Source organism: Macaca mulatta, chromosome 1 (genome assembly GCF_049350105.2).
Source record: "Macaca mulatta isolate MMU2019108-1 chromosome 1, T2T-MMU8v2.0, whole genome shotgun sequence".
Lineage (NCBI taxonomy): Eukaryota > Metazoa > Chordata > Mammalia > Primates > Cercopithecidae > Macaca > Macaca mulatta.
Window position 1 is genome coordinate 221,321,937 of NC_133406.1, and position 24,676 is coordinate 221,346,612.

Genomic DNA, 24,676 nt, shown 5'->3' on the forward strand with positions numbered 1-24,676 from the left:
GGCGTTGAAGGAATTTATTCATGAGAAGACTGAGGGTCCGTCAGGGAGATTGTCCAATGGCGACAAGCTCCAGAAGCCCGCGTCGCAACAGCCGGGAGGGCCGGGCCACCCCAGGCAGGAGGCGGTGGGCTGGCAGCCACCCTGGGCACTGAAGAGCAGACGCAGGCAGTGCTGGGCACAGAGGGGCTCTCTTCATGGCCTACCTGCCCTGGCCTCCCCCCAGGTCCCCACCTATCGGTTAAAGTGCAGCTGGGAGGGAGGAGGCAGGCAGAACTGGGGAGCTAGAGAGAGCCCAAGTGAACCCTGGCTGTCCACACGAGTCCCATGTCCTCCTCGTCCTGGAGTTCCCCAAGGTTTAGTGAGCCCATCCCACCTAGGGCCTCTGGAACCTTGGGGCAAGGGAGGTAACCCCTCCCTCCCACACCCATCCATATTTAGAAAGAGCATCCCTGGGAGAGGGCGGCTGGCTCTGGCAGCTTTTTGGGGGGCCTAGAACTTGGGGGACAGTGGGGGGCACTAACATTTCTAACAGGGAGAGGAAGGGGATGCTCATCTTCAGGGGTGGTCTTGGGGGATCATACCCCTCCCTCTGGCCTTGGAAGACTCTTCCCTTTCCTCCTTCCCCTCCTCCTCTTCCCCCACCAGGCAAGCCAAGGAAGCCCGAGAAAGGCCCAGAGAGCCTGGCTCCCAGCTCCTGTGTCATGAGTCAGCAGGGTCCTGCCCAGGCCTGACTCCCAAACCCCTCCGCTGAGGGAGGGTCACTTCAGTGCCACTGGGGCGGCGCTCCCCTGGAGATGGGAAGTGGGGTGAGGGGTCTTGGGGAAACCTGTGGGGCTGAGCCTCCTGTTTCTGCCAGTGGTCTTTCTAGCCCAGCCCGTCCCTCCAGCCTGAGGCTGGCGAGATGCTCACCCTAAGCCCGGAACCTCAGCAGTACCATCTGCACCCCCAGGGACCTTAGCCTGGTTCATGCCATCTTGGATGGCCTCCCCCAGCACTCAGCAGCTCAGCCAACTTCCTCCCCCTCCCACAGGCACATCTCTAGAAGCCAGACAGGAAGAGACCACCCCCCGCCCAAAATAAAGAACCCTGAAGACCTCTGCTTCCTCCCCCCACTCTTGAATATATTAAATTGTGCGGCTTGGCTCCAGCCCCTCCCCTTCAGATCTCCATGGCAACCGGGCAGCATTCCAAGTCCGAGTCTGTATCCAAGTCCATCCAGTGCCAAAGAGGGGCTTCAGCCTCTCCCCTGACTCTTCCCCAGAGAGTGAGACCCAGCATTCCACAGGGGGATGAGAGGGGAGGAAGAGTCGGGGGGCCTCAGTCCTCAGCCCCCTCTTCCTCCGTGTGGGGGGCCCCTGGGGGTTCCTCGGGCTCAGGGGTCTGCCCGCCAGGGTGGGGGTGGGGATGGGGGTGAGGGTGGGTGCCGGGCTGGGATCCCGGCCCGTCCTCGCCCTGCACGTAGACGCTCAGCCCCTCGTGACTAGGCTCCTTGCCGCAGGCCTGGCAGCTACAGTGCAGGATCTTCTCCACCAGCTTGTCCACCCTGGGCACCTCCTCGTGGCCTGGGCACTCCAGCGTCACCTGCAGAGGGCAAGAGAGAAGGGGTGGCATGTTTCCAAAGGCCTGGGGCAGGCGAGGAAGCCCCTAGGGTAATACTTCCTCATGGGACCAAGAATCCCAGAGCCCGCCTGTGGTGCCCAGTTAGCGCCAGGGTCCCAGGGGGAGGGGGAAATTGAACCCCTGCACAAGCCACCAGAGCCATCCCCTCACATCCAGTCCTGCCACCTTCCCACCCATTCCCCACCGGCAGCCACAGGGAAATCCAGTGTGGTCTGCCCCTGCTAAAATCCACCCCCCACCACCCGGATCCCCCTGCACTTGGAGACAAACCCTGACCCCTCACTAAGGCCACGCAGGACCTTCCGGTGCCGCTGGCTGGCTGGCCTCCCTACCCCGACCCTGCGCCACTCTTACCAATCCTGTGCTTGGGCTCTGCCTCAGGAACTCTGCACCTGCTATTCCCTTTGCCTGGAAGGTTCCCCAAACCCCACCTACCACTTGCCCCAAACTGTGCCTTTGGGTCTGAGCTCAGACTTTGCTTCCTCAAAAGAACCCCACCCCAAAGCCCAGCCCGGCTGAGGCTTGCCCTGCAGGAACCCCATCTACCTCTTACTCTGCCCCTATTGTCACCCGTCTAAGTGCCTTCTTTCCTTCTCCCTCCCTTCCTCTCTTCCTTCCTCCCTTCCACAGAGCGCCTACCCTGTGCCAGCTCTGGGGACACAAAGACATTTCCCTCAAGGAAATCAGAGTCTAGTGGGGGGAAAAGACCTGTCAAAATCACCCGGATGCAGGTGGAAGACTGCAAGTGTGAACTGCGCTCGAAGCGGAGGCACACTGTGCTCTGAGAGCCAACGGTACTAGGGTGGGCCCCAGTCAGGGGGCCTGGAAAGGGGCCCTGAGGAAACGCTGCTTGGGCCAAGGGCAGAAGAATGAATAGAAGTGAACTGGAGAAGGGGGACAGAGAAGGTGTTCCAAGCAGGGAAAAGAACAGGTGCAAGGGCCCTGGGGTAGGAGCGAACGGAGCAGGTGCGAGGAACTGAAAGCAGGCGGCTGTGTTAAGCATCAAGCTAGTAAGGAGGGCGGGAAGCAGGAAGAAGCTGGAAAGGCCACTGAGCCAGGCCATGCCAGGTTCTCGGGACAGGGCAAAGATTTTGGTCTCATCCTATAACAACAGGAAGTCCCTGAAAGGACTTCAGCCCATGAGAGACATCAGAATGGAACTTTGGGAACATCCCTGTCCTGTACAAGTTGGTGTCAGACTTCTGAGCCATCCTGTGGGGAGGCCCACGTCTGCATCCCCAGCACAAGTCCTTCACCCTGCACACAGTGGGGCCTTGCTAAGCCCCTGTGGTCATCTGCTGGAATACAGGAGCCTGGGGAGAAAGGCCAAGGCCGGGGCAGGCTCCAGGCTGAGGCTGGGTGGGGCAGGCAGGCAGTACTCACAATCTCCCACATCGACTGGGCTGGCATGCAGGAGTCACAGTGGACCAGGGACTCTGTGGACTGCGGGAAGGTGTTGGGGACGCTGTAGCTGAAGCACTGTCCTAGGCACGCCCTGTGGGAGGAGAGGTCACGTGCCCGTGTCACTGTCGGGGAGGCAGGGATGGGCAGCCCTGGTCCTCTTCCTCCCTCTTGGGCCCCTGTCCGCATCCCCCCACCCATCCCTTGAGTCCCACCTGTTCTGGATGGACTTGGCCTCACAGCCGCTGTGACCCACAATCTGGGTGATGTTCTTGGCTTCGCACCAGGCACTCTTATCCGGGAACAGTGCCAGCTTGTTGATGGGCGGTGGGGCAGCCAGTAGCATGGCAGGGAGGACAGCCCCCATCAGGACCCGAAGCATCATGCCCGTGGCCTCCAGAGCCCTAGAACAGAGCACAGGTGCCAGGTGAGGCACAGCAAGGTGCAGGGGACCGGGCAGTGGTGTTACAGCATGGACTCTGGCGTCCGACTCCTTGGCGCAATCCCAGCTCTCCCACTTACTAACCAAGTGCAACTTTGGACAAGTTATTTCTCCCCTCTGAATCTCACAATTGGAGCTGGGAGTAGTACTTACATCAGATGGATATCTGTAAAGTCAGATGAGATATTAAATGGGCCTAGCAGATAATACACATTCCATATGTGTTGGTTTTACAACTTCCTATGTTGCCTTGAGCAAGTTACTTTTTATCTCGGTGCCTCAGTTTCTTCATCTAAAAAGGGGAGATGGTACCACTGCCTGGCGCAGGATTGCAGTTACGAAGTGTTCAAGCACATGTCCAGTGTTGAAAAATTACCACCCCCTTTCTCCCTTTGCTGCTGTGGGCCATCCAGGAAAACACACAAAACATTGTCCACACAGCCCTCGAGGGGCTGGCTGCACACCACGTCTCCTGGAAAGCCACTGCAACTGCTGTCAGATTCTGATGTTTGAAAAGTTAGCCTTAACTTTCACGTTGCTGTGATTTCTTTTTGGTTTTGTTTTTTGAGAAAATATGTGCAGTGGCATGATTATGGCTCACTGAAGCCTCGACCTCCCTGGGCTCAGGTGATCCTCCCACCTGAGCTTCCCAAGTTGCTGGGACTACAGGCGTCTGCCACCACGCCCGGCTAATTTTTGTAAAGACCAGGTTTCGCCATGTTGCCCAGGCTACTATCAAACTCCTGGGGCTCAAGCCATCTTCCTGCCTCAGCCTTCCAAAGTGCTGGGATTACAGGCGTGAGCCACCGCACCTGGCCTGCAGTGAATTCCTGGGCCACCTTGGCTGGCCAGACCTCAGGCAAAAAAAAACTGACCCTGAACCAGACAGTACTGCTTTCTAAGATGCCTCATCAGAAACTCGAATCCACGAGGGCTCTACACAGATCACTGCCCCCAGCTCCACTTTAACACGAGTCAAGCAGGAGCCAATCAAAGCTAAGCACTTAGCCATTTGCAATTCCCCTGCTATAGGATGGAGCGAGATACTAAAACAATACCATGATCTGCCAAAAGGTGGCGCTGCAGGACAGTCTGTGTCAAAGGATTCCACTTGCAGGCGACTCGCCCCAGTGAGTTTCACCCATGCCCCTCAATGCAAAAGGCACGGGGCAGGGAGTCTTCAGAGAGGTTCAGAGATGAAGGTAGTGCCTTCTTCAAGGAGGCCCCCAAACCCTCGGAGGACAGCACAGCAGAGAAAGGGCATGGGGGTCACACGTGCTGGGTGACCGGGACACTCAGGCCTGTTTCCCGGCCATCTGTAAAATGAGTGCAGTGACCCAGGCCAGTGGTTCCCAAACCTGACAAATGATCAGAATTCCCTAGGGACTTGCGAAGTAAAAGTTCTAGGGTGGGTAGGAGTCTGCATTTTGATTAGGCTTCCTAGGCAGCTCTGCCCTCAGTCAGGGATTCTTTATCTTGGGACAGTCCCTAGAGGGGCCTGGGTGAGGCTAAATCAGGAGGAAGAGGGGACAGGTCCTGGTCCCTGTGGCCCCACAGAAGCCCAGCACCAGGACTCAGGTGGCTTGGGACTGGGCATCCCATTTAGGACAATCCTACCATGGGCCGTGGAGATGGCAGAGACAGGTACTTTATTTTTTTATTTTTATTTACTTTTTTTTTTTGAGACGGAGTCTTGCTCTGTTGCCCAAGCTGGAGTGCAGTGGCATGATCTTGGCTCACTGCAAGGTCCACCTCCCGGGTTCATGCCATTCTCCTGCCTCAGCCTCCCATGTAGCTGGGACTACTGACGCCCGCCACCATGCCTGGCTAATTTTTTGTATTTTTAGTAGAGACGGGGTTTCACTGTGTTAGCCAGGATGGTCTTAATCTCTTGACCTCACGATCTGCCCGCCTTGGCCTCCCAAAGTGCTGGGATTACAGGCATGAGCCACTGCGCCTGGCCTTGCTTATCTATTTTTTTGAGACAGTGTCTTACTCTGTCGCTAGGCTGAAGTGTCGTGGCATGATCTCAGCTCACTGCAACCTCCGCCTCCCAGGTTCAAGTGATTCTCCTGCCTCAGCCTCCTGAGTAGCTGGAATTACAGGCACTCGCCACCACACCTGGCTAATTTTTGTATTTTTAGTAGAGATGGGGTTTCACCATGTTGGCCAGGCTGGACTCAAACTCCTGACCTCAAGTGATCCGCCCACTTTGGCTTCCCAAAGTGCTGGGAGTACAGGTGTGAGCCACTGTGCCCAGCCCAGAGCCAAGTACTTTATATAAAGTGTCTGGGGAGTAGAGGTCTCAAGGTGGGCTGGCTAAGCGGGGCTCCTGCAGGGCTGTGACCCCCTCCAGGTGCTCTGCTCCCCATCCAGCAAGTTCTCCCAGCTCCTGCCCCTCTCCTGCAGGTCTCCATCTCAGAGGACCCCAATGCCGGGATAAGCCCCACTCCCAGCCCACTGGGGAGGAAGGGCAGCTGGAAGTGAGGTCGGACAGGCTGCCCCCGCCGCCTCCCAAATGAGTTCCTGTCATGATCCAGGCCCTCACCCATGCATTTCCGGTCTCACTGACAAAGCCCATGTTTCCAGTACAACCACATCCTAACAAAACGGAATGGATTCCTCCCTAACTGGCAACCCAGTGAATTTTTCAACAAGCCTGGCATGCAGGAGGCTTCCTCACTCCTGAGTCAGGGTCTGCCCACAGCACACCTGAAGGGTCCTGGAGGTCCATTTAAGGCCAGGGCTCCCTGGGCTGGACTGGCCCCCTAGACCCTTGGAGAGGCCCAGGGACTCTTGTCCTCCTATATCTGACCCCATCTTGCTTCCTCAGAAACAACAGGTCACAGGGGGCCAGGGAGGTGGCTGGGGCAGGAAGTGATGTCGATTTGGAATTGAGACTGGGGTTGTAATGAAAGTAGCCTGGGCCAGGCATGGTGGCTCACCCCTGTAATTACAGCACTTTCGGAGGCCAAAGCGGGAGGATCGCTTGAGCTCAGGAGTTCAAGACTAGCCTGGGAAGCAAAGTGAGACTTGGTCTCTAAATAAAATAAAATATTTTTTTATGATCACATTGTGATATCACATTTTTTATTATCAAATTATGTGTTGTGATGTGCACACCTGTAGTCCAGCTATGTAGGAGGCTGGGGCGGGAGGATGGCTTGAGACCAGAAGCTTGAGGCTGCAGTGAGCCATGACTGCATCCCTCCCTGCACTCCAGACTGGGTGACAGAGCAAGAACCTGTCGAAAAGGAAAGGGAAAAAAAGGACAGGAAAGAAAACAGGAAGGAAGGGAGGGAGGGAGGGAGAGAGAGAGGGAGGGAGGGAGAGAGGGAGGGAGGGAGCAACAGACAGAGGGAGGGAGGCTGCGGTGAGCACTTGGAGTTGGAATTGGGAGAGGTCACATCTGAGGCTGTGGGTCAGGACCAGGCTGCAGCTGAGTGTTGAGACTGGGGCGGAGGCTAATGGAGGCTTACTGGGAGATGGGGTAATGGTGACTTTTTGGAAGAGGTTGCAGGCCCAGAGACCAGGAACTGGTTATCAGGGTCAGGCTGGGGCAGAGGTTAGGAGAAATGAGACGAACGGAGGCAGAAGGCCCCCTCCTTACCTTCCACCCTTTCCAGTGCACAGCTGAGGTCATCACAGGGCCAGCTGTGCCCACAGAGGGGTGCTGTAACCCAACCCACCAGGCCCTGGCAGGCTCTCCACAGGGTGCTGGGGCCTCAGCCTCCCTGGGCCAGCAGCGTGGAGCTCCAGCATTCTCCCGTGGCTCGCCCTGGAAGCGTGGAGCCTGCAGTCCCCAGTGTTTGAACTGCAGCCCCTCCCCTTAGGAGCTGTATGACTCCCAGAAATAAGTTCACTCCTCAGAACCCGCCTTTCTCAACCCTAATATGGGCAGCATTGCGCCCTCCCTGGAAAAGAACTGGGAGGAGTAAATGAAGGTACTCAGCACCTAGGAGGCACCCACTAAGGTCAGCTCTCTTCCCCTCAGGGGATCATGGGAAAGGCTAGGCCAGCATCAGAGCCAAGGCTGGGCTGGAACAGGAGGCAGCGAGGATGCCAGGTGAAGCCTCTCCCACACATGGCCGTCCTTCAGACACACCTACCTCCGCCCGCCCTCCTGCCCAGCCCTGAAGAGCCCAGGCTGCCCCCACCGGGGGCTTTCCAGCAGAGGTGGGGTGGGCTCTTGGCTAGCAGGTTTTCTTTTTTGTTGGTTTATGCATTTTTGTTTCTTCAAGCAGCAACTCATCCTTTTTTTTTTTTAAGCAGCAATCATACTTTCCTTCCCGAGCCTTGAGAGCCTCACCCAGATTCTCAACCCTTCCTCCCACCCTGAAGGTCATACAGCAAGTCATGGGACTCCCCAAAAGCGAGGGCGGGAAGGAAAGTTGGAGATCTCCCAGGCCAAGTCTCTCCCTCCTCTGCAAGGGGCTGTCCCAAGGTCCCCAGCAAGTCAGGCAAAGCAATGCCCTGCCCTGGGCCGTTCAGGTCCCTGCAGTTCCACACTCACTCACTCACTTCTAGGAGGGCAGGGGTCACTTTTAGGAGCGTGGGGAGAAAGGCAAGGGTAAGGGCAGGGAGCTGGGGGCCCAGACGCTATGCCCACTCAGACAGTCCCCTGAGGGGAGGTCCAGGGATGTGGGTAAACAGGAGGCAGTTGTTTGGAGTTGGTGCAGTCAGAGATGGCTCTCAGGAGGGAAGCAGAGGTTCTGAATTTTGAACTAAAAATAAGAGTGCAACTACAGTCATGCATCACTTAGCCATGGGGATGCACTCTGAGAAATGTGCCATTAGGTGATTTTGTTGCTCTGTGAACACCATAGAGTGAACTCAAACCTGAATAGTCTAGTCTATTACATACTTAGGCTATATCAGGTATTCAGCACTTTGGGAGGCCAAGATGGGAGAATTGCTTGGCTCAGGAGTTCGAGACCAGCCTGGGCAACACAAGGCAATCCCATCTCTAAAAATTTAAAACTTAGCCAGGCGTGGTGGTGCATGCCAATGGTCCCAGCTACTTGGGAGGCTGAGGTGAGAGGATCACTCGGGCCTGGGGGGTTGAGGCTGCAGTGAACCAGGATTGTGCCACTACACAATCACGAAAGAAAGAAAAGGTGTAGTAAAAATACGGTATTATAATCCTATGGGAGGCCAGGCGCAGTGGCTCACGCCTGTAATCCCAACATTTTGGGAGGTTGAGGTGGTCAGATCACTTGAGGTCAGGAGTTCGAGAACAGCCTGGCCAACACAGTGAAACCCCATCTCTACTAAAAATATAAAAACTAGCTGGGTGTGGTGGCACATGCCCGTAGTCCCAGCTACTAAGGAGGCTGAGGCAGGAGAATCACTTGAACCCGGGAGGCAGAGCTTGCAGTGAGCCGAGATTGCACTACTGCACTCCAGCCTGCGGGACAGAGTAAGACTCCATCTCAAAATAATAATAATAATAATAATTTTATGGCAGCACCATTGTGTGTATGTGGTTCATCATTACGTGGTGTGTGACTGGATATTAATTTATTCTGTCCTACAACAACCGCCTGATCCTATTCTTTCCTCCATTTTTAGATGAAGAAACTGAGGCACAGAGAGGCTAAGAAATCTGCTTGGGCTTTCACTGTCAGTAAACAGGAGAACCGGGATTTGAACCTGGATGGTAGCAGGTTCAACCCCCGGCTACCCTGGCAGGTGAAAAGGTTCACGGAAGAGAAAGAAGCAAGAAAGGATGGAATCTGGAGTTAGGATGAGGCCTGGAGCTCCTGCCATTGCCCCAGCCGACTGTGCCTCTCATTCCTGTTAGCACCCTAGCGTTCAGCCACGGCCTGGACTGAAAGCTTGGGGGCTCCATAAACCAGAGGTCAAATCCCATTGCTGACTCCCTGGCCAACTGTCTTGTGGCCATGGCTGCCCCTGGCTCTTGCAGCCCAGGTAAAGGTATGTGTGACACTATCCTTCCTCACGGGGGCGCTGTGAGGCTGTAAAGGAGGTGTCCTTAGCACAGGTGAGTGTCTTCTTCCCAACCCCACCCACCCACCACTCCCAAATCCAAGCCCTCCACTTCCTCAGCGGCCCCCTGCCAATGCCTGGTACATTCTGAGCTGCTGCCCACACAGAAAGGAAATTCCCTGGGAGGTGACACCAGCAGACCCATTTTGGCACTGTGGAAACTGAGGCACAGGTCAAGGAAGTGACCCACCCATAGCTCCCACTCCGGGGAAGAGCAGGAACAAACACAGCAGCCCTGCCCTGGCTGCTTTCCTGGAAGCCCCGGTCCAGAGGGTCCCCCAGGAAGGCGAGCTTGGGGGTCAGGCCTGTGAAGCCTCTTTCCTGAGATGCCCGCCAAAACTGAGATGCCGGGGCCCGGCCCTCCTTGTGTGACCCCCCAGGTACGAGGCATGGCCTGGGCACCTGAATGTGCTCCCCACGGGACTCTGAAGCCCAGCCGGACCAGGAGCAACGGCCTCCCAGTCCCCAGGAAAGAGGCTTCGATTAACAGCACTGCTGCTGGGGCCCCCGAGCCCCACTGCCTGGATTCTAGCACCTGGCAAGGCATCCTAAATGCACCCTAAATACACGGGAGCGGCCTAGATTTCAAGAAACACCAGCCCCTTCCTGACTCCCGACCACCACGAAACCCTTTGTAGAGCGGATCGGCTTTGGTATAACAAGTGAACTATCCTCCCCAGTTCCTCTTCTGGATTAAGCCTGAATATTCAGGGTCACTCAAGGCCAGATATACCAGGATTTTCAAGGTAGAGTGTATCCACTCACCCCAGACCCACACACACACAAAAGCAGGCATACCCCAAACCACCTGCACCCCCTAAGAACAAAGCGCACACACACACATATAAGCGTGCCTATCTACGCACAAGAAAATGCACATCCACACAAGCACACGCACACATACACCCCCCCACACACACACCCCACACCACACACACACGCACACACACACCACACACACGCACACACAACCACACACACGCACACACACCCCACACACACACCCCACACCACACACACACGCACACACACACCACACACACAACCACACACACGCACACACACATGCACACACAACCACACGCACACACACCCCACACACACGCACACACACACGCACACAACCACACACACACGCACACACAACCACACACGCACACACACCCCACACACACACGCACACACACCACACACACGCACACACACCCCACACACACGCGCGCACACACACAACCACACACACGCACACACCCCACACACACGCACACACACACACGCACACACCCCACACACACGCACACACGCACACACACACGCACACACCCCACACACACACGCGCACACACCCCACACACACACAACCACACACACGCACACACACCGCACACACACACGCACACACACACGCACACACAACCACACACACGCACACACACCCCACACACACGCACACACACACGCACACACAACCACACACACGCACACACACCCCACACACACGCGCACACACACGCACACACACACCACACACACACACCACACACACGCACACACACCCCCACACACACGCACACACACCCCACACACACGCACACACACACCACACACACGCACACACAACCACACGCATGCACACACACACCCCAGGCCTTTCCTGTTACCGGTTCCAGCAACCACTCGGTGCAGAGCCATGGAGGGCAGGGCTGATGAATCCTCAGTGGAAAGGTGGGGCTCTCCCTCCCCATCTTCACCTCCTGCTTCCAGAACCTCCTCTGGGAACCTTCCCACACTTGGCCCCAGCTGATAGGGATGGACGATTCTACCTGTGGGCTCAGCATTCAGGTAACACCGCAGTCCGCATGCACAACGAGCATGCAGTGTTTGTGGCTGTCAAACCAGATGCTCCCCCTCCCCTGCCTCTCCCACCTTTCCTCTGCCCCCACACTCACTAAGGGTAGGGTCTGGCTCTTCTCCTCCATTCTCCACAGTTATGACAGACTTGAGTTCAAATCGTAGTTCAGTCATTCCAGTCTTTCTCTTTTTATTTTTATGTTTTTGTTTGTAACAGGATCTCACTCTGTTGCCCAGGCTGGAGTGTGGTGGCACAATCATAGTTCATGGCAGCCTCAAACTCTGGGGCTCAAGCGATCCTCCCACCTCAACCTCCCGAGTAGCTGGTACTACAGGCATACACCACCATGCCCAGCTAAGTTTTTGGAGAGACGAGGTCTCCCTTTGTTGACCAGGCTGGTCTTGAACTCCCACTTCAGCCTCCCAAAGCACTGGGATCACTTGGTCCCATTTTAACCTTTCTGTACCTCAGTTTCCTCATCTGCAAAGTGGGGATAGTGCTAATATCCAGCTCACAGACAGCTGTGAGAATTAAACTGAAGAATACATGGAAACCTCTGGAGAGATCACCCATCAGAGTTAATTCCTCAGTCATGTCACTTTCAGTGCTACCTTGGGCCTCTTATCCTCCCTGGCTTCTGCCTGCTTCCTTCTGCCCCTCGCTCCCACAGGACCCTGGGCAGGTCCTGAGGCTATTTCAGTCTGGGCTGCATCTGCCGCAGTGAGCCTGGATTTAGGGAAAACCTTGAGGTGAAACTCAAGCAAGTGGGATGACAGCTGGGAATGAATTTTAGAAACTGTCAAGGGCCGCCCAACATGATTCCCTGCCAGGGTGGGAACTGGCAGGAAGATCCCACTCAGACTCTAAGACAGGGTCGTGGAGACACCAGCCTCCTCCAAAATCCAACTTCAAGAAAATAGGCTGTGCCCCACCGCCAGGCTGAGTGTGCTGCTGGGCGCAGAGGGTGTGGAGGGCGGCTGGGCTGCAGCCCTAGGCTTGGGGCTTGGCAAGGGCGGGGCGATCGCTCCAGGTTTTGGAATGAGCACAGGGACTTCCTTGAATGGTGCAACTGAAAATATTGCTCTGTGAAGGGGCAAGGCAGTGTCAGGCCTGGGGCTCCCTGCTCACCCAGGTCAGGCCCCAGCTCTGGTCAGCCCGACTGGGTTTACTGGGCTCACCCTGGGGTTTGAGGACGAGTTCTGGACAAAGCTCATACATTGGCTCTCTGTGTGCCTGGAGTCAGGAGAATCTAATGGTTACAGCTCGAGTCACTGACCATTTGCTTCCCCTCCCTAAGCTTCACGTTTGCAACCTGTAAAATGGGCAGCCTGGCCGGGAACATCCATTTCAGCAGATCCCCCAGGCAGGAGCCTGGCTCCAGCATACTGCTTAAGGCCACTGTGATTCCACGACCCCAGTCTCACGGCAGGGTGGCTTTTCCTTCCTTCCTTCAGCACTGGGGAGAGCATGAGTCAACTGTCCAGGGGGTGGACACACAGGGCCGAGCCCGTGTCACCCAGGCCTGCCTGCACCTTCCAGCCCTGGCCACCTCTGTGCCAGCCCCCCAACCCAGGCCAAGGCCTTCCTTACCGCAGACCCTCCTGCCCGCAGACCAAAAACAGTCTCCAAAACAAATCCATGCTAATGAGCTGCTGCAGGGCCGGGCTGCACATCTGCTCAGCAGAAGTTCCACTGCAGACCTCACCAACAACCCTGCCCGCTCCGGCAGCCTCCGACCCTTGGGGTTGTGGGTCGGGGGAAGCAGCTAAACTCAGCCTGAAATTTCACTTTAAAATAATGAGGCCATATCGCTGGCCGATGCAGAACACCTACTCCCGTGTCCACCCCTCCAAAACACAGGCCCGGGAGAGAGGTCCAGTTTGCAGGGGTGGGTGGAGAGGGGTGAGGGTCACCGAGGAAACGCTGCAGCCTCGCCTTTTCTTTGGCCCCAACTCAAGGCAAACCACGCCCAAGCAGTCCCAGCATCTGGGGGAGTCTAGGGAGGCCCCATTCCGCAGTAACAAAGGGTAAGGGGCTCCTTGTTGACAAATTGCTTCCCGGCCAGCGCCCGGTCTTTGGCCTCCAGCCCTGACCTCTGTTTTCCTGGGGTGCCCCTAGTTACAGGCTGGTGGCGTCCAGCTAGGGGAGCCAGGGCCTCCGAAAGCCTGGAAGTATGGCCTTCTCCCTTGATGCCCGCCAACCCCCGGCCACGCCAAGGCGGGCGGCTGCCCCCTCTGCCGCCGCTTGTAAAAGATCAGAATCGCCCCGCCCTAGGAGCGGGCCGGGCAGGTGGCCCGCAGCAGGGCCTGTCGTCCAGCCGGCCTCGCGGGGGTGGAATTCTTAAGAAAACTGAGCCCCCGGAAAGGCTGGCTCTCCCTGCCCCAGACTCAATTCCAGGGAGATGACCCGGGCCAGGCCTCGGGGCTGGCGGGAGGCAGGGGGAGGGTTTGGCGCACCCGGTCTAGGAAACTATTCGTGAACCCCGCTGGGGGAAGGCGAGCCTCCGACACTGGGGGGATTGTCTGGATCGGAGGGCGGGGGGTCAGGGAGACGCGCAGACACAGGGCGAGACCCCCACGGAGGGCAGCGCAGAGACACAAACGCGGGCAGCCGAACACGGAGGCAGACAGGGAACGGTAAGAGACGGGCAGACCCGGGGAAAGTGAGCGGCGGAAACGGAGCGACGGAGGGACAGACACACGGACGTGGGGACCGAAGCAGAGGGGGCCGCGGGAGGCGGAAACGTCCAGAGCCGAGAGGCGCGGCGAGGCCCGGGCATGACCGGGGGACATGCGAGCCCGGCCCGCCCGGCCACGCATCTCCCTCCCTCGCTCCCTCTCTCTCCCGGTCGCGGAAACTCCGATCGAGAAACGGAACCCCGGGGCGAGTCTGGGGACGGGCTCCGGGCACGGCGGTGCCCCCCGGCCACCCCATGCCGCGCCCACGTCCCCAGCGCCGGCGTCCGGAGGCGTCCGCCAGGTCCCCTTAGGCTCCCGGGCTCGGCGGCGGCGCCTCCACCCGGTGGCGCGGCCGCCGGACGCGCCGGGGGACGGAGCTCCGGGCTGGGGGCGCGGCGCTGCCCCCGCGGCCGAAGCCTCTGGAAGCCGGGCGCCCGCGTGCCGGCCCGGGCGGGACTTACCGCGCGCGCCCGCCGGGTCCTGCGGAGCTGGGTGCGGGGGTCGCGGGCCCGGGCGCCCCAGGAGGCTCGGCGAGGCGGCCGGCAGGACTGGGGGCGGCCCCGCGACGCTCGGCTGGGCTGCGCTGCGCGCCGTCTGCGGCCCCGGGCGGGCGCGCGGCGCGGGGGAGCGGCTCCGACGTCAGGGTGGCTCCCTCCAAACAGGGCGCGAGGGCGGGGGCAGCGGGGAGGGCCGCGCGCAGAAAGAGCGGGCGGGCGCGCGCGGCCTCTCCCTCCGGGTGCGCAGGAGGGGGCGCCGCAGCGGCCGGGGCCCCGGGCCCTCTCCCCGCCCGCCCGCCCCGGGCTGGGCTTCGGCGCGCTCCGACGGCGTGGTGGGGCGGCCGGGACGCCTGGCCGGCGCCCGAGAAGCAGGGCAGCGCAGCCGGGCGCCCTGGCCCGTTCTAAAGCGCCCTCCCCGGGTTTCTCTGCGCTTCCACCCTCTCCGCCCGACTTTTCGCGAGCCTGGGCCGTCAGGCCGTGCCAGGCCTCGGGGTGACAAAGATGGATGTGTCCCTTTTGTGGGCACCGGGCATTGCAGACTTGCCTCAAGAATGGGGCGACCCAGCCTGCCGCGTCCCGGCACCAGGAGTCCCTCCTCACTCTGCGGTTCTGCGGTGCACCCCATCTCGCCCGCTCCGGTATGCGACCCGGTTCAAGTCCGTGCTGTTGGTAACCTGGGTCACTCAACCTTGCCCAGTGTTATCCTAGCGTTGCTCTCGGCCCCACACACTTGTTAAGCATCCCGAAAAGCCCCAGGGACTATTAGGAACTAGAAAGCCAGCAAATGAACTCACTTCTCTGACTCCTGAGAAGAGTGGAGCGCCTGGCCCCAGCTTCCAGCCTCACCTCGGGGGTTCCTATCTGATCAGTGGGCACTTGGGTGGATGGATTGCGGCCGTGCCTTCTCTGTGTGCTTAACAACGGGGTAAGAAAATAACTTTGCTCCTGGAAAGTGGTGGCCCAGGGACACCACTGGGACACGATTGTAGGACTTGGGGATTTTGCTTTACAGCATAGTTACCTGTGTCCATGTGTTTTACCTAACTTGGCTGGAAACTTCCAGATAGACGCAGCCCTGCTCGTCTGACTCATGAGGTTGCCGAGCATCCTGGGTGGCTCCTAGTGGCCTGCTGGAAACTCCCTGGTGTACTCCAGCCTACCCGCACCCTCCACACCCAGCCTGCATCTGTGCCTCCTAGCTGTTTCCTGCGCCCTTCCCTCTACCCGGAATTCCCTTCCCCTCCTTTCATCTCTGGCAAATATTCTAACAGCACCAGATTGGAAAGCTTTCCCAAGACCCTCTGGGAGCATCTCCCTCCTCCAGTGTGATCCTGGAGCACTGGATGAGAACTTCTGTTCATGTCAGTTTCCCTCTAGAATAGCTGTGTACATCTCTTTCCTCCATTATACCTTGAGGGCAGGAATCATGTGTTTATTTCAGTGTCTTCATTGCTTATGGGCAGGCCAGGTGAGATGATTGAATTATTATTATTATTATTATTGCTATTATTTTGAGACGGAGTTTTGTTGTTGTTACCCTGGCTGAAATGCAATGGCGAGATCTCCGCTCACTGCAACCTCTGCCTCCTGGGTTCCAGCAATTCTCAGCCTCCCGAGTAGCTGGGATTCCAGGTGCCCACCACCACGCCCGGCCAGTTTTTGTATTTTTAGTAGAGATGCGGTTTTGCCATGTTGCCCAAGCTGGTCTCGAACTCCTGGCCTCAAGTGATCCACCCGCCTGGGCCTCCCAAAGTGTTGGGATTACAGGCGTGAGTCACCACGCCCAGCGAATAAAGTAATTATTATCCCCGTTTGATGTAGCACAGATAGGTCTCCCCTTAATGGTAACTATGACCGTTATAATAGTTCACACATATTGAGCACCTTACCATGTGCCTCATCCCACTGCAAGCTGTTGCCACTCTCACAATAAACCTATGAGGTAAGTATTGTCTCTATTTTAAAAGTACTGGGCACCGTGGCTCATGCCTGTAATCCCAGCACTTTGGGAGGCCAAGGCAGGCGGATCACTTGAGGTCAGGAGTTCGAGACCAGCCTGGCCAATATGGTGAAACCCTGTCCTACTAAAAATACAAAAATCAGCCAGGTGTGGTGGCATGCGCCTGTAGTCCCAGCTACTCGGGAGGCTGAGGCAGGAGAATCACTTGAATCTGAGAGGTGGAGGTTGCAGTGAGCCGAGATTGCACCACTGCACTCCAGCCTGGAGACAGAGTGAGACTCTGTCTCAAAAAATAAATAAATAAATAACAAATAAATAAATAAATAAAATAACAAAAGTGGAAAAAATCCTGACGCAGGAAGATCACTTGATCCCAGGAGTTTGAGGCTGTAGTGAGCTGTGATTATGCCACCGTACTCCAGCCTGGACGACATTACAGAAGGCTAATTGTGGAACCTAATGAGCTTGTCACTCCAGCGAGGCCTTGTCTCAAAAAAAAAAAAAAGTGAAAAAAGGAACTAGAGAAAGGTTAAGTAACTTGCCTAAAGTCACACGGTAAGAGCCCATGCCCGCTAATGTCTGTTGGATAACCATGTACCATGTACTACAGAAACCAGCCTCACTGCACTGTACACACTAGACACTCAGGAAATATTTACCATTTTGCAACCAAAGCTTACCACCACCATCTTTCATGCAGACCCTGAGCAGGGTGGAAAGTGGAGTTTTACATTTTGTGAGAATCCACTCCCACATTGCAGAAAGCTAATTGTGGAGCCTGATGAGCTGGTCAGATCACACATAGAGCCAGGAGTAGAAGCCACAACTTCCAGCCAGCGCCTTTGACAGGGCAGCCCACCATCCCTCAAACACGGGGAGGTTCAAGAACACCACCAACCTCCTAATCAGGGACAAAGGGTTTGGAGTTGAGTCACCATCTGTCTGGTGATGACTGATAACTATTGGAAAGCTACAGTGTGGGCAGGGGGCCTGAGAAGTAAGTTGGTAGTAATGTCTACCCATTTTGTGCCAGGCATTATGCTGGCCACTCTGTCTGCTTCATCTCTAATCCTTACCACAGTCCCATCATTGTTCCCGTTTTACAGGTGAGAAAAATCGAGACACCAAAAGTGTCATTACCTGCTCAAGACCACATTGCTAGTAATTGACAAAGCCTGGACTTGAGCCCAGATCTGTCAACACCAAAGTCCATGCTTCCGTGCCCACCACACCCTCTCCACCCTCTCGGCTGCCTCAATGCTCCTCCCCATCAGGCTGCAGCAGGGATGCTGCACTGGTGACCGGACCCAGGGGCCCCAGTGGGAAAGGCAGAACCTGTCACGTCAGAGTCTCCCAGCTTGAGCAGATGCACCTGGTTGGCAGTGGTGTTCCAGCTGCCCCTACAGGCCTGGCTGGCACAGGGCATGGGCCTGAGGCCAGAGCCTCCTGGCCCTGGGCCAGCCTCTTGGGGCCGAGGTAATGTGGGGCCCAGAACTGGGGCTCAGGGCTGAAAGCCCCTCTCCCCAGCTCATTAGCAAACATCTGGGCTCAGGAAAATGACCGACCTGGAATGTGACTGAGCTGTGGGGAGCTGCTGTCTCCCAGAGTCGGGGAATGTGAGCTCCCTCCTGCAGGGCACGGACTCAGCCCAGCTGTTTCCTCCAATCCTGTCAGTCTGGCCTCAACGGGGGTCCAAACCTCTGCACTGTCGGTGGAGAAACAGAATGAAAACAAGCAAAAGGCCTGCCTTCCCAGTCCAGCCCACTGAACAGAGGGTTGGTACCCAGGCCCTCTCTTTTTACGATAAAGATAAGGGTGTTCACACTTCAGGTTTGGAGCTAGGAGGAGCCATTCGGACTCATCAGGGGAGGCTCAGGGTTTACATTTTTGCTGCATCGCCCTTTGACTCTGTGCTAGTTGTTTCACACCTGGGCCTTGGTTCCCTTATCTGTAAAATGCAGTTAGTAGTGCTATGTACGCCATAGATTTGTTGTCTGGAGTCATTCATTTATCCAACAAATATTTATTGTGCCTATTATGTGCCAGACACGCACAGAGGTGTTGAGGACACAACAATAGACTAGACCAATAAGGTCCCAGCCTCCAAGGAGCTTATGTTCTGCCACACCCAGGCAGATTGTGCAACAGATAAACAGATGAGTGGATCTCACATAACCAATGTGTTCTGAAGGTTCCAAGTTCAGTTGTTTAATATTTATTTAAAAGAGGCAGGTGCAATGGCTCACTCCTGTAATCCCAGCACTTTAGGAGGCTGAGGTGGGTCGATCATTTGAGGTCAGGAGTTCAAGACCAGCCTGGCCAATACGGTGAAACCCTGTCTCTACTAAAAAGACAAAAATTAGCCTGGCGTGGTGGTGGGCACCTGTAATCCCAGTTACTTGGAAGGCTAAGGCAGGAGAATTGCTTGAACCTGGGAGGCAGAGGTTGCAGTGAACCGAGATCGAATTGCTTGAACCTGGGAGGCAGAGGTTGCAGTGAACCGAAATCGCGCCAGTGCGCTCCAGCCTGGGCGATGGAGTGAGATTCTGTCTTGAAAAATAATCATCATAATAATATTTATTTAAAAGAAAAAAAAGAAGAGGCCGGGAGTGGGGGCTCACGCCTATAATCTCAGCACTTTGGGAGGCTGAGGCAGGTGAATCACCTGAGGTCAGGAGGTCAAGACCAGCCTGGCCAACACGGTGAAACCCCATCTCTACTAAAAATACAAAAATTAGCTGGGCATGGTGGCGCATGTCTGTATCCCAGCTACCCGGGAGGCAGAGGCTGCAGTGAGCTGAGATCGCACCATTGCAGTCCAGCCTGGGTGACAGAGCAAGACTCTGTCTCCAGAAAAAGAAAAAAAGGAGAAAAAGTATTATGAAGGAACTAAGAGTGGGCGATGTAGTGGGGGAGGTACGAACTCACTGAGAAACCTCAGAAAACATCGCAAAGAGGTGACACTTAAGGTGAGATTATAATGAAATGGAGCCAGGATTCAAGAAGATAAATGGATGCAAAGCACTCGGCACAGTTCCTGGAAAATAGCACGTGCTCCATAAAATGAAAGCTATTTCAGGGAGGTTTCATATATATAGCTCAGGAAAGGCGCTGGAGTCAGATGCCCTGGATCAAATCCAGGATTCAGCACAAAGCCTTCTCACCTTACTCCAGTAATGCACCTCTTGAGCCTCAGTTTCTTCATCTGGAAAACAGGAATTGTAATAGGACCCATCTGCAGGATCACCTAGAATTCACTGAGAGACATGACTATGAGGCACAGAACCCGCACATGCTTGGCTCTCAGGAAGTGATAGTTACTATGGTGGGTTGTTTGTTTGTTTGTTTGTTTGAGGTGAAGTCTCACTCTGTCGCCCAGGTTGGAGTGCAGTGGCGCCATCTCCGCTCACGGCAACCTCCACCTCCCAGGCTCATGCGATCCTCCCGCCTCAGTCTGCTGAATAGCTGGGACTGCAGGCGTGTGTCACCACACTCGGCTAATTTTTGTATTTTTAGTAGAGACAGGGTTTTGCCATGTTGGCCAAGCTGGTCTCAAACTCCTGACCTCAAGCAATCTGCCCACCTCGGCCACCCAAAGTGCTGAGATTACAGGCAAGACCACCGAGCCCAGCTATATTATCCTTTCTCATAAAGGAAAAAAGGATTTGCCCAAATCCACTCAGCAAGTCAGCAGAAGATCCAGGACCAGAAACAGGTGTTCTGACTTTGAGCCCATCCACCTGGGCTGTGTCCTCTAGCCTCTTCCTCCCTGCTGGTGGGGTCAGGAAGCCGCAGGCCCCATCTTGGACTCAGAATACTCAGAAGGAGAAGGTGGCCATGCACTGTGGGTTCCACAGTACAGAGCCTGTCCTCTCAAGGATTGCAGAGGGTCTTGGCCTGGACGGGAGAGCAGGAATGAGGCCCCAAGGACTCCATGGGTCCTTGGCCCCATGGAAAAATGTAAAATGTTCTTTGTAGGGCCAGGTACAGTGGCTCATGCCTATAATTCCAGCACTTTAGGAGGTCGAAGCAGGAGGATCACTTGAATCCAAGAGTTCAAGACCAGCCTGGACAACATAGCGAGACCCTGTCTCTAAAAAAAAAAAAAAATTAAAAATTAGCCAGGTGTGGCGGCATGTGCCTGTAGTTCCAGCTACTTGGGAGGCTGAGGTTGGAGGATCTCTTGAGCCCAGGAGTTAGAGGCTGCAGTGAGCTATGATCTTACCACTGCACTCCAGCCTGGGTGACAGAGAAAGAACCTATCTCAATAAATAAATAAACAAACAAAATAAAATAATAAAATACTATTTGTAGGTAGGGTGGGAGAGCAAGAATCAAGAAGGGAAATCAAGGCACTTCACTCCTACTCGTTTTTCTTCTTTCCCGTGACTCCCCACACGCTGCCGAGCTGAATTCAGTTTCCTTCAGCTGTGGTTGTCTGACCCCACAGTAACACACATTCTCCGTGTGACAGCATCGGGTCACCGGGGCTCACAGGAAAGGGCCTGGCACCTGCAGGTCCTCCACAAAGCCATTGCCAGCACCCTGGCCCCCATGGTAAATATGGCGAACAAGGCTGCCATGGTGATGGGCAGCCCCAGGTTCTCTTCTTAATCAGTACATAGGGCTAGAAGTTAGGTAAATCAATTCTTTTTTTTTTTTTTCTTTTTTTTAAGATGGAGTTTTGCTCTTTTTGCCCAGGCTAGAGTGCAATGGCGCAATCTCTTCTCGTTGCAACCTCCGCCTCCAGGGTTCAAGCGATTCTCCTGCCTCAGCCTCCTGAGTACCTGGAATTACAGGCACCCGCCACCACGCCCCGCTAACTTTTGTATTTTTAGTAGAGACAGGGTTTCACCATGTTGGCCAGACTGGTCTTGAACTCCTGGACCTTGTGATTCACCCGCCTTGGCCTCCCAAAGTGCTGGGATCACAGGCACGGGCCATCGTGCCCGGCCTCAGCAAATCAATTCTATTACAATGTCATGGCTCCAGGTTTTTTTCCCCTATTTTGTTCCTTCCATTTCTCAGCTCCCCGCAGCCCACACATATCCACAGTGAGTGGGAGAAGAATTTTTCTCCCTCCTCAAGAGTGGCCCTTCCCAGCTTTTTTTTTTTTTTTTTTTTGGCAGAGTCGCACTCTTTCACCTAGGCTGGAATGCAGTGGTACGATCTCAGCTCACTGCAACCTCCACCTCCCGGGTTCAAGCCATTCTCATGCCTCAACCTCCTGAGTAGCTGAGATTACAGGTGCCCACCACCATGCCCGGCTAATTTTTGTATTTTTAGTAGAGATGGGGTTTCACCATGTTGGCCAGGCTGGTCTGGAACTCCTGACCTCAGGTGATCTGCCCACCTCTGCCTCCCAAAGTGTTGAGATAAAGGCATGAGCCACCGCACCTGGCCAAGAGTGGGCCCTTCTGTGAGTATTTAATATGCCACAGATATGAAAATTTTAATAGGTTTTTCTATTCTGTAGCAGACTTGATAGGTTTATCCTCTTCTATAGCAATATTTTTTCTTGAGATTTTTGTGCTCCAGATACATTCATTGAAAAAAATCAACTTTTTAGGAACATGGGAATCAGAGGAAAAGAAGGCACAAAAGAATCTCTGTATCTGCCCAGCCGTTCTACTAGAGAGCCGGTCTCCAACCACATGCACAGATACACACAGATACACACAGGGCACCCAGCAGCCATTCTTTTTCTTCGTGAACCTGCCCTCCTGGACAAAGGGGATTGGAACAGAGAGGATGTCTGACCCAGGCTTAGCCTATCAAACTATCTTTCTGAACTGAGAGGCATACTGTCCATGTGGGAGAACTGCAACCCCTAAGGGTAGAATTCTCGAGAACTCTGGCTGCTGAAGGAGCTGATGAGGGCTTGGTTCTTGCCAGTGCATCCTCAATGTTCTCCTTTACCTTGGATTCTATGAGTTTCCCCAGGATCTCATGATCTCAAACTGACTTGAAGGAGTGTGTTACTTGCCTCATAAAAATTTTTGACTAAAGCAACAGTGTTTTTTAGACTACTTGCTAACTGTCCAGCATAGTGCAAGGTATTTCAGATAGGATAAGGCATGTGAGCTGCCCTCTAAGAGAAAAGGACCTGCATATGAATCAGCAAAGGGAAGGCTTATTGCCAAGGAGGTTGCCCAGACATGAGGGCCACGGGGGCTCAGAGAAGGAAGAACTCCCAGGGGGCTGGCATGGCTACAGAAGGCTTGCTGGGCCAGGCACAGTGGCTTACATCTATAATTCCAGCACTTTGGGAGTCCAAGGCGGGCAGATCACTTGAAGTCGAGAGTTCAAGACCAGCCTGGCCAACATGGTGAAACGCCGCCTCTACTAAAAATACAAAAATACAAAGAAAAAAAAAGGAACTTCCTTGTTTGAATGCATTTGTCACCCCTTGATAAGGGATGTTTCATAAATCGATAAGTAGTTTGATTGAAATAGTTAATATACTAATATTCAGTTACTCAGCAAATGGTTACTGAGTGCCTACCATCTACCAGGTTCTATGTAGGTGCTAAGGATACAGCAGTGGAAAAAAACAATGAAATTCTCTGGCTTCAGGGAGTTTACATTCTAGTGGGAGAAGATAGACAACCAACAAAATAGGTAGGTAAATATAATGCCATAGAGAAAAAGAAAGCAGGAAAGGGAGTTAGAGTCTGTGTGTGTCCAGACAGGGGGAGAGTTACAAAAACTGGAGTGTTCAGGGAAGGTCTCCCTGAGTAGGCAACATTTTTTTTTTTTTTTTTTTGAGACAGGATCTCACTTTGTTGCCCAGGCTGGAGTGCAATCTTGGCTCATTGGGCGATGTTCCCATCTCAGCCTCTACGGACCCCACACCCGGTAGCTGGAACTACAGGCGCATACCACCATGGGCGGCTAATTTTTGTATGTTTTGGAGAGATGGGGTTTTGCCATGTTGCCCAGGCTGGTCTTGACCTCCTGGGCTCAAGTGATCTTCCCGTCTTGGCCTTCTGAGTAGCTGAGATTACAGCGCACGCCACCACACCCAGCTCATTTCTGTATTTTTGGTAGTGACAGAGTCTCCCTGTGTTGCCCAGGCTGCCCTCAAACTCCTGGGCTCAAGTGATCCTCCCACCTCAGCCTCCCAAAGTGCTAGGATTACAGGCATGAGCCACCGTGCCCGACAAAGGTGACATTTGAGCCAAGACTTGAAGGAGATAAAGGAGCAGACTGCATGGGTCTCTAGGGGAAGAGCGGTCTATGTAGAGAAGAGCAACCACAGGCCGGACTTGGTGGCTCACACCTGTAATCCCAACACTTTGGGAGGCCGAGGCAGGCGGATCATGAGGACAAGAAATCGAGACTATCCTGGCCAACATGGTGAAACCCCATCTCTACTGAAAAAAAAAAAAATACAAAAATTATCTGGGCATGGTGGCACATGCCTGTAGTCCCAGCTACTCAGGAGGCTGAGGCAAGCCAATTGTTTGAACCAGGGAGCTGGAGGTTGCAGTGAGCCGAGATCTCACCACTGCACTCCAGCCTGGCAACAGAGCGAGACTCTGTCTCAAAACAAAAAGGGGGGGGGGAGAGAGAGAGAGAGAGAAAGAAGAAACAAAGGAGCGAGGGAGGGAGGGAGGGAGGGAGGGAGGGAGGAAGGAAGGAAGGAAGGAAGGAAGGAAGGAAGGAGGGAAGGAAGAAAGGAGGGAAGGAAGGAAGGAGGGAAGGAAGGAAGAAAAGCAAGTACAAAGGAGGCCTGAGGGTGGGAATGGGCCTGTATGTGCAGGGACAACAACAGGAGGACAGGAGCAGAGGAGCGAGGGAGGGGTGGGTGGGAGTCAAGGTCAGAGACGTACCAAGAGGGCCAGGTCTTGTAGAGTCCTACAGTCCACTGCATCGACTTTGACTTTTTCTCCAAATGGGATGAGAAGCCATTGGGGAATTCTGAGCAGAGAAATTATATAACCCAATTTAACACTGGCTGCCATGTGGAGACTAGATTAAAAAGGGTGTGTCGGGAGGCAATGGTCTAACATTACTATGTATCAGCTACTGATGAAGGGGCTTTTCATATATTAATTAATTCTCATGCAGGTAATAATCTTTTGAGGGAGGTATTATCATTTTTCCCATTTGTGGATGAGGAAACTGAGGCATGGACAGAGTAAACAACTTCCGAGGCCCCGCAGCTAATAAGTGGAAGAATTGGAATTCAAACCCCGCAGGCCTGATTCCAGA

General features: G+C 54.8%; 1 protein-coding gene and 1 long non-coding RNA gene across 3 annotated transcripts in view; one reads left to right on the forward strand and one right to left on the reverse strand.

Annotated features, from left to right (window-relative positions):
• On the reverse strand, window positions 1-14,600 carry NBL1 (NBL1, DAN family BMP antagonist). 2 transcript variants are annotated; one of them, XM_028838653.2, is made up of 4 exons: window positions 14,464-14,600; window positions 3,237-3,425; window positions 3,004-3,115; window positions 1-1,581 (listed from the first exon to the last, which is right to left on the reverse strand). In XM_028838653.2, exons 2-4 carry the CDS (start codon window positions 3,404-3,406, stop codon window positions 1,318-1,320), a joined length of 546 nt encoding a protein of 181 aa, XP_028694486.1. In that variant the 5' UTR covers window positions 3,407-3,425; window positions 14,464-14,600; the 3' UTR covers window positions 1-1,317. The 2 variants fall into 2 exon arrangements, with proteins under 2 accessions (XP_028694486.1, XP_028694491.1); XM_028838658.2 differs by lacking the exon at window positions 14,464-14,600 and adding an exon at window positions 6,587-7,205.
• The window catches only part of LOC114673966 (uncharacterized), a 20,952-nt gene continuing 10,077 nt past the window's right edge, over window positions 13,802-24,676 (forward strand). Inside the window, exon 1 of the long non-coding RNA XR_003724838.2 lies at window positions 13,802-13,960. This is a non-coding gene — a long non-coding RNA (uncharacterized LOC114673966). The remainder of the gene's footprint in view (window positions 13,961-24,676) is intronic.

Coding starts and splice junctions, on each gene's coding strand:
- NBL1 (XM_028838653.2), bottom strand. CDS start 3,406: ATGATGCTTCGGGTCCTGATGGGGGCTGTCCTCCCTGCCATGCTACTG. Junction 3,116..3,236: donor GCCAAGTCCATCCAGAACAG/GTGGGACTCAAG, acceptor CTCCTCCCACAG/GGCGTGCCTAGGACAGTGCT. Junction 1,582..3,003: donor CCCAGTCGATGTGGGAGATT/GTGAGTACTGCC, acceptor TGCCCTCTGCAG/GTGACGCTGGAGTGCCCAGG.